The sequence below is a fragment of the Tarenaya hassleriana genome, unplaced genomic scaffold (genome assembly GCF_000463585.1).
Source record: "Tarenaya hassleriana unplaced genomic scaffold, ASM46358v1 Cleome25, whole genome shotgun sequence".
In the NCBI taxonomy this organism is placed as follows: Eukaryota; Viridiplantae; Streptophyta; class Magnoliopsida; order Brassicales; family Cleomaceae; genus Tarenaya; species Tarenaya hassleriana.
In genome coordinates, this window is record NW_010965775.1 from 1,086,273 (window position 1) to 1,095,722 (window position 9,450).

At 37.0% G+C, this 9,450-nt stretch overlaps 1 protein-coding gene across 2 annotated transcripts; it reads left to right on the forward strand.

Moving 5' to 3' along the window:
* The first annotated feature begins 676 nt into the window (after positions 1-676).
* LOC104816366 (1,4-alpha-glucan-branching enzyme 2-2, chloroplastic/amyloplastic-like) lies at positions 677-7,929 on the forward strand. Of its 2 annotated transcripts, none has more exons than XM_010545156.2 (22): positions 677-1,021; positions 1,478-1,644; positions 1,776-2,044; positions 2,214-2,312; positions 2,855-2,897; positions 3,346-3,405; positions 3,509-3,589; positions 3,777-3,893; positions 4,238-4,321; positions 4,493-4,614; positions 4,762-4,881; positions 4,967-5,096; positions 5,199-5,309; positions 5,447-5,575; positions 5,760-5,863; positions 5,960-6,104; positions 6,307-6,454; positions 6,600-6,700; positions 6,893-6,970; positions 7,079-7,234; positions 7,358-7,432; positions 7,567-7,929. In XM_010545156.2, the coding sequence occupies exons 1-22, from the start codon at positions 868-870 to the stop codon at positions 7,714-7,716; spliced, it is 2,643 nt and encodes an 880-aa protein (XP_010543458.1). In that variant the 5' UTR covers positions 677-867; the 3' UTR covers positions 7,717-7,929. The 2 variants fall into 2 exon arrangements, with proteins under 2 accessions (XP_010543458.1, XP_010543459.1); XM_010545157.1 differs by having other exon boundaries at positions 932-1,021; positions 1,483-1,644.
* Positions 7,930-9,450: the final 1,521 nt, after the last annotated feature.

Below are 9,450 nucleotides of genomic sequence, written 5' to 3' on the forward strand. Positions count from 1 at the left end.
TCTGTTCACTTTTTGAACTAAAATTGGACCGTTCCCCAAAAAGAAAATTATATAATTTTATTTTACAAATAACAAGTCCACTTGCGTGAGATATTCCACATGGTAGGGCGAATTACGATAAACGCAATCATATAACTTAAATTTACCAAGTCGTTATATCCTTATTTCATTTTTTATTACACATTTAAAACTTTTAATTCAATGAACTCAATTATTCCATGATCCGAACTAATTTCAATAAAAATTACAACCCCCTAATTTTTTTCTAAATGAAACTAATTATCTCTTCGAAAACACTTTTATAATAAAAAAAACTCTTAGATTATTTGAATTAAGTAATAATAGTAACAATGATAGGACCGAACCATGGTTATTCCTAAGAAAATTAGAATCCGACCAAGAATCCATAACCGCAAATTTGAATAACATGTGTCCGTACACTATATACTATATAGGTGGGTGGGATATTCCTTCCCATATAATACGATACTCTATGGAAGGACCATCTCGCATTTGGACCGTCGAATCAACATACAAATACGGTTTATCATTCTTATTTAAATAAATAAATTCAATAATAATAACCCCAAGAAGACGGACGACAGGGATGGGATTGGATGGGCCCCACCACACTGATCTCCATGCAATCTCTGAATCGCACGTACAAACCCTGCAAAATATGAAACCTCCGCTCTCTCTCTCTCTCAAACCGCCACTCATTTGATTTCTTTCCTCAGATTTTTTCCCCATTGCCTTCCTCTAGATCTCTCTGGTTTCAGTCATACTACTCTCTCTCTCTTCCTAGTTTTCTCGGGTTTTGTTGCTTTCTCTCTCTATCGGAGCTGCCGGCGAGAAGCGGAGCCGGAGATGGTGGTGGTTCATGGAGTGTCGTCTCCGGGTGTTGTCCCGTTGGCGTCGTCTTCGTCTTCGTCTTCATCCTCTACTCGATTCACTACCGGCTTCAATGGCGGTCTCAGAACCTCCAGCGTTTCTTTCCTCCTGAAGAAGCAGACTCTCTCTCGTATTTCCCCCCTTTCTCTTTCTCTCTGATCGTTGATCTTCGTTTCGAAATTATCGCTATGAAAAAATTTTGAATACATGTTGGTTTCTAAATTGATTATGGAATTGCGAGACGGGTCTAACACACTTAGTAAATCAACTTAGATTTCATGAATATTATCAAATCTTTTGATCGCGAGATTCGTTTTATTTAATCTAAAAACTATTAAATTGATCATTCTCTGATGACAGAGAAGAGCGTTTAGCTTGAAAAGTTTTTCTGGAAACAAAACATGGTACGGAAATTTTTCGAGCAATGCCCAATTGCTCTGGTGCGAGATGAACTTCTCCTTTCCTTGGCTGCAACTTATGCTGTTGTTGAATTAGATTAGTTTACTTGGGATCATATGAGGAGATGGAATTAGATAGTATTTTCATGTGGGTTGTACGAATATGCTGACTTGATCAATGTTTGTAGGGAAGATCTTTGCTGGGAATCCATCTAGAGATTTCGATTCTCCGTCATTAGCTGTTGCTGCATCTGATAAAGTCCTCGTACCAGGCGGCGGCCCTACTGATGGGTCTTCCTTGGTGACAGATCAACTAGAAGCTCCAAATAGTTCTTCAGAAGATTCACAGCTTGATGTATGTTTATCTCCTCTCATAAATCTATGAGTTGAATATAATGGGGACAACTGTTGGATATGTCCGTTTTATGTGTTGCATATAATGAAGATTCTGGCGTGATTTGATTTACCCTTTATGTGAATATTTAGATGCTTGACCCGAATGCTCAAACGATGGACAAGAATGAGACAGTTGGAGAGGAAAACCATGCTTCTGCTTCTGCTTCTGCTTTGAGTACAGAGGATGATGACGATGATAATGGTGCTCACAGTGAGGAGGCAAGAGTTCCTCTTAATGAGAAGGTTATTATCAAGGAGAAGGAGGCAAAACCGAGAGTAATTCCTCCACCTGGTGAAGGGAAACGAATATATGAGATAGATCCCATGCTGAGGAGTTACAGAGAGCATCTTGATTACCGGTAAAAATGTTGTATCTTGCTTGCTTCGAGTTTTGTCTGAAATTCTACTGACCCTTTCCCTGGAGTTGATATACCTTTAACAGTTGATGTTGAAGCTTGTCAAAAGGCTAGAGATTGTTATTAGTTGTCAATAATTGCTTACAATTATCATGAACTGTTTCGGCTGCAGTTATGGACAGTACCGAAGATTGCGTGAGGAAATCAACAAGTATGAAGGTGGTCTGGAGGCCTTCTCCCGTGGCTATGAAAAGTTAGGATTTCAACGCAGGTAACTTTCCGCTATCTCTGCTACCGATGATTCTTTAGTAAAATATCATATTTAGGTTTCAACTTTTGCTTAGGATTTGAAATGTTTTGAATTCAACTTGTTTCTAACCAAAAGATTATTGATCTTTCAACTCATAAATATGTTGCCGGTTTTCCTTTTTTTATCTGCTTGAAGCAGAAAGTCAAAGCTTAGTTTGTTTCAGCCACGGGATGCACCGTCGTTTTAATATCACTTGTAACATAACCAACTAGATGGCTTAAGAAATTTATCAGAAGTTATACAATCAGACTGTTGCCGGGCAATTTGCGTATTTATTTGTTAATTGGCATGTAAAATGTTACTGGATTTCTCATGTTTTGAGTTTCTATGCCTGTGGTTTAGCAACTCATGAACACATGAAGAAATTAAAATTTTGCACACCATCAAACTACATGGGCACCAAACTATCATTTTCCTTAGCCCTCGCCCCATGATTTTGGAGTAGAGACGAGTTTATATGCTTTTTTATTTCTGTTTTTAACTTTTTCCTTTTGCGATTTCAGTGATACTGGCATAACATACCGAGAGTGGGCGCCAGGAGCTAAAGTTTGTTTCTCAGTTTCTGCTTGAAAATTTTATGTTTACTTAAGTTATATTATTTAGGTTCTTCATTTACGACTGTTACCGATATTTCTGGAGAATAGAAGGCCTTCATAGATGGACTAATTGCTTCACATTTGTGCCTGCAAAAGAAATTATTGGTTCTCTGTGTCATATGGACTGAACTGGAGTTTTTACTTCCATCATTGTTTGGTAGAAATACAAGCATTGATCATGTGAGAAATATCAGATAGTTTAGTTTATACAATTTTCTAATGGGCGATACTACAATATTAGCTAGAAATGAAAAAGAGGAGAATATGGTTTATAGGTGATAGTTCCCATTTCATCTTTGTTACTGCGCTTTCATATGCTACATGGAATCATTTATCCCTTGGTTATGTATGTCGCTTTGCATATGATTCTGATGAAACATGTATCCTGCTTGTTTCAGTCTGCGTCACTTATTGGAGACTTTAACAACTGGAATCCTAATGCAGATGTCATGGCTCAGGTATTTTGTGCAGACTAGTTTGCTTAAATTCTTCATAGTTAATAAAATCGTACAGAGTGATGGAGAAGTTTTCTTGATGATTATTCCATCGAATTTATAACAGAAAGAATTTGGTGTCTGGGAGATCTTTTTGCCCGACAACGCTGATGGTTCACCCGCGATACCTCATGGATCACGTGTAAAGGTAATCTATTTGGATGCTCAAGTTTGGATATGTTTTTGAGTGGGTCTACAATGCCTAGACATGTCTTTTATGGGTCATGGCGTATGCGTTTCATAGATCTGCAATGTGTATATGGCCTTCTTGCATTTTGAGTTTGTGGTATTGTATGTATTGACCATAAAATGAGTTCTGATGCATGTCTCTGTAGATTCGCATGGATACTCCATCTGGAATCAAAGACTCAATCCCTGCTTGGATCAAGTTCTCAGTGCAAGCTCCTGGTGAAATCCCATACAATGGCATATACTATGATCCACCAGAAGAGGTACGATTCTGTGTTCTGTTGTCTAACTAGCTCATTGTAAATACTAGTAACATGTCATGTTGTTGAAATTTGTTGAGGGTCAACTTTATGGATAAGTTTGATCTTTTATTTAGAAGGCTTTGTGCTCTTCATTGGAGAATCCAGTTCTGGCATGTCTATTGTTAGAAACAATAGATTAAGACTCTATTTCTCTGTATGATGTGAACAATTAATAAAACACATCCAGTGTACGCTTTTACATGTTGGAAATGATTTATTGCTGGTGTTTCTATGAACATCATCAGATAATATGTTCGTCCCTTTCAGCCACCTTCAGTTGCTAATGGCACTATTCTTTTTTTCAGGAGAAGTACGTGTTCAAGAATCCTCAACCAAGGAGACCTAAATCACTGAGAATTTATGAATCACATATTGGCATGAGTAGCACGGTACGCCTTTCTTCTTCTTCAGTCAATATGCAGAAGAGACTACAGACAAATATGCCCATATGACCACTCCATTATAAACCGTTACTATGCTTTCTACTCTTTTCTGGCTTTTTTTCATTTCACGATTTTTTTCTAACTGACGCCAACGATGCCATTGTACATGGGATGCAGGAACCTATTATTAATACATATGCTAATTTCAGAGACGATGTACTTCCTCGTATCAAAAGGCTTGGCTATAATGCCGTCCAAATCATGGCTATACAAGAACATTCATATTACGCCAGCTTCGGGTATTGCTCTAACAGAATCCACAAGACTTATATTGTTTGATCCATTGGTTGATGGAGGAACCGCTGTATTTGCAGCAAATTGTTTTGGGGTTCTGAACTCTGTTTTAGCTGTCTGAAGAGCATAACAGTTTCTATTACACGTTGCAGGTACCATGTCACAAACTTTTTTGCTCCTAGCAGCCGTTTTGGGACCCCGGAAGATCTTAAATCACTGATAGATAGAGCTCACGAGTTAGGCCTTCTTGTTCTGATGGATATTGTTCATAGGTAGTGACACTTTTCATGAGAGAAAACCGTCATGTAGAAATCATCCAACTGGTCTCTGAACTCATACGTTCTTTAAACTTTCTAGCCATGCGTCCAAAAATACGTTGGATGGACTGAACATGTTTGATGGAACTGATGCTCACTACTTCCATTCCGGAGCTCGGGGAAACCATTGGATGTGGGATTCTCGCCTTTTCAATTACGGTAGCTGGGAGGTACATAAATTGTTACAGAATCTTAGTCAGAGTATCATGAAGAACCAGCCCTCTTTATCATCATCACTGATATTAACAGTTTTTCTACCTTATTTTATTTAGGTATTACGGTTTCTCCTTTCGAATGCACGGTGGTGGCTAGAAGAATATAAGTTTGACGGGTTTAGATTTGATGGCGTCACCTCAATGATGTATACTCATCATGGACTTGGGGTACTTAATTCTTGCTGAAACAAATGACACATTTGTGCCCATATTTTTGTACTTTTCTCTCTTCCTGTTTCTTTTTAGCTTTCATGTTTATAGCTTGACTTTGATGGTTTGAGCTTTCATTTTTTTGCTTGTGATAGGTAGGATTTACTGGCAATTACAATGAATACTTTGGATATGCGACAGATGTGGATGCCGTGGTTTATCTGATGCTGGTAAATGATATGATCCATGGTCTCTACCCTGAAGCTGTTACCATTGGCGAAGATGTAAGTTCTGTGAAACCTTCTTCTTCTTTATGACTACCAAAGCAATCTAGTCTTTCAGTGATTTACCATACTCTTTGCTACTGCTTACCATACTCAGTAGAGATTTAACACTGGCTACGACTTGTTCTATGATCAGAATCTCTAGAGACTTCATCTTTGTTAAGACGAGGTAGTTTCTTTTCAGGTAAGTGGTATGCCGACATTCTGCATTCCTGTCCAAGATGGGGGTGTTGGATTTGATTACCGTCTTCACATGGCAATTGCCGATAAGTGGATAGAAATTTTCAAGTAAGTTTCAGGTTTCATGCCTTGATCTTTCATTCAAATCTGCTGTAGTGTTTGTGCTTGAAAGTGTCCTACTTTCTTCCTGGTTCTTTCGTGTAGGACAAGGGATGAAGACTGGAAAATGGGTGATATTATTCACACACTCACCAACAGAAGGTGGCTGGAAAATTGTATTGCTTATGCCGAGAGCCATGACCAAGCCCTTGTTGGTGATAAAACAATTGCTTTCTGGTTAATGGATAAGGTATAGTTTTGACTCTCCCTTCCGTGTATCTGATCTTGAATGTTCATACATTTCCAAGTATTATTTTTTGCTTTCTCTTGTTTGTTTTCATTAGTATCGTAGCTTAGAGGATAATAATTATGTCTTTCTAGCGTTGCCTCGTTTATATATTGTAAAACGCTTTCTGGAATGATGTGAACGAATTCATGTTGCTATTTGGCAGGATATGTATGATTTCATGGCACTAGACAGACCAACAACTCCTCTTATTGACAGAGGAATAGCACTGCACAAAATGATAAGGCTTATAACAATGGGCTTAGGCGGTGAAGGATATTTAAATTTCATGGGGAATGAATTCGGGCATCCGGGTAATTCTCTTTGGCTACTATGTTCACCGTGTTTTTCAATATTGTCTTCTCGGAATCTTCCATCACATACATGGAACCATATCGAAACTCTTAACTCTATCTCTATATTTAAGTTGTGTGATTTTCTTGTCATGCCTTTTTTCAGAATGGATCGACTTTCCCAGAGGCGATCAGCGTCTTCCTGATGGCTCTGTGATTCCTGGGAATAACTTCAGTTACGATAAATGCCGCCGTAGATTTGATCTCGTAAGTCTTTCTGTCACAATGTGAAAACTGAAAACTCACTCGGTCCGCCTCTGCGTATGATTCATATGCTCTCTTAAAGCATTTAGTTTTCACTAGGCAGTAATGTTATCAAAGTTACAAATATTTCAAGATGAATGTTTATATGTGTTCCCATATCAACATGTAAATTTCGAGCTATCATCATGTGGATAGGGGGATGCCAACTATCTCAGATACCGAGGAATGCAAGAATTTGATCAAGCTATGCAGCATCTCGAAGAGGAATACGCTGTAAGTTAAATTTATCCTTCTATCTCTACATCTTTCCCCCGAATTCATCGGAAAACACCATATCCAAAATAAAGGATGGCTTGTTCTTTCTGATATTGCTTTCCTCAGTTCATGACTTCCGAGCATCAATATATATCGCGGAAAGACGAAGGAGACCGAATGATCGTTTTCGAGAGGGGCAATCTCGTCTTTGTCTTCAACTTCCACTGGAGTAACAGCTACTTCGATTACCGTATCGGCAGTGCAAAATCCGGGAAATACAAGGTAACAAGCTCCTAACTTGTAGGAACAAGTTCCTATATCAGATGCTTTGGGGAAAACTAAGATTATCCATTTTTGTTCTGTCGGATTATTTACGCGAATATAACCATTGTATTTCACTTTCAGATCGTGTTGGATTCAGACGATCCTCTGTTCGGAGGCTTCAGCAGGCTGGACCACGATGCCGAGTTCTTCACCTCTGTAAGCACATTTCGATTATTACCCGAATGGACTGACTAACCATCATCATCGTCCACTAACCTGATTATAATGTTATTATCCGATCATTTAATTAATCATTTTTTTTCTTTCTGGAAACCTCGACGATGATCCAGGACGGTTGGTATGATGGCCGTCCATGTTCGTTCATGGTTTACGCACCATCAAGAACGGCCGTGGTTTATGCCTTAGTTGAAGACAAGGACGATGAAAATGAGAAAGCATATGATATCGTACAACCCATCGGGGATGAGGATGGAGCTTAGTTAATAACAAGTCTCGTTGGTTTCTGATGAAAGAAATCATTACAGAAGAAGCATATATATATATATATATATACATATAACCTAATGTATCACTATAAGATTGAAACAATGCTTCTGATCTATCAATTTGCTTTGGTTCTTTGCTGTTATGACTTAGTTTAATTTGTTTCTAGTCAAATTGATTTGAGCAAATTGGTGGCAATATTTGTGAAATAGTCGAACTAATTATCTCTCAAATGATGTGATCTATAGAACATCAAATGAGCTAATCTTGGTTTATCTAGGATTATTTCTTTCATGTTACGTGTATTTGTAATGGTTATTATTATTATTATTTATTTTTTATTGGATAATCCAGAAATTCACTCAACATTATATTCACCTATATGTTACAAAGAATCGGAGAAATTCAGGTGAATATTTTTCTCAAAAAATTTTTTTTATAACATGGTTCCTCGGGTCTTCGACCCGACTAAATCCACCCTAGATGTGAGACAAGTCTTTGTATATGGACCATTTTGATCCATAAATTACATTCCTCTCCACCACTAGAATCGAATTTATAACCTTGATGATGACTTTTTCACCTCTCGACCACCAATTGTTGGTTTCTTCTCCACGCTTTTAGTCCAACTAGGACACTCAAATTTATATTATTATTATTATTATTATTATTATTATCAAAGGAGAAGAAACATGGAAGTCGTGGACTCGAATGGACCAAGAATGGTGGGTGGGTGGTATTTGTGTGGAGCATAGGCTCCCACATGTGTCAAATCTATCTTTGTCCGAACCATGAAATCTTTTGCTTTGGGATATATTTTGATGGTTACAATATATATTATGCTTCATGTTCCTTATATTGTCTAAGACGATCCCTTTGTCGATATTCTCATCTAACCGATGTTGGTCTCTGTTTTCAATCCTGAAAGGATATATAAAAACAGCATAGCGTCGCAAATTTAACTATAATTAGGATTTTATCCTTAAATCATGTGTGTACATATAATTATATCTAATTTATTTGTATCAATACATACATACATAGATATTCCCTATGATTAGATCAAGAGCCTCTTACATTAATTTGATGACCCATTAATGTGCATGAATCTACAATAATTGTCACACTTTTTTATATATATAATGTGATTATTGTATCAATTGTCACACAAACAGTCATATATATATATATTATGTCTTCATTAAACCTAACAATATATATATATATTTGTTGGAATATGTATATATCCTAAAAACTGTAGATATCAGTTCCACCTCAAAATAAATATAATTACATAAATATATGTATGTGCGAGCGTGAATATAGATATTGATAAAATTAATCAGAACCATAAGAAATTTGTAAAGGGGGGACAAAAATGTAAATATGAATGCAGCAGACAGTCGTGCATGAGCATGGAGTAAAACGACAGTTCGAGACACGATCCAAGCTGAAGATACGTTGAGACATTATGTCTCACAATAGTCAAAGACATATGTTATTTACATTTGGACCAAAATTTCCATTTTCTTCAATCATATAGTTATAATATATATATATATATGTATGTATATATGTATATGGAGTTTGTAGATTGTATCGGGACCTATCATGCATGCATGTATCTCTCGGACCCATATCTCTTCCATATCTTTTGTTGGACATGATTTCCGTATACGGACAACATTCATTTTTTTCTTATTAATAAAATTTAATACATTTATACGCAT

Coding starts and splice junctions, on each gene's coding strand:
- LOC104816366 (XM_010545156.2), top strand. CDS start 868: ATGGTGGTGGTTCATGGAGTGTCGTCTCCGGGTGTTGTCCCGTTGGCG. Junction 1,022..1,477: donor GAAGAAGCAGACTCTCTCTC/GTATTTCCCCCC, acceptor CAATGTTTGTAG/GGAAGATCTTTGCTGGGAAT. Junction 5,310..5,446: donor ATACTCATCATGGACTTGGG/GTACTTAATTCT, acceptor TGCTTGTGATAG/GTAGGATTTACTGGCAATTA.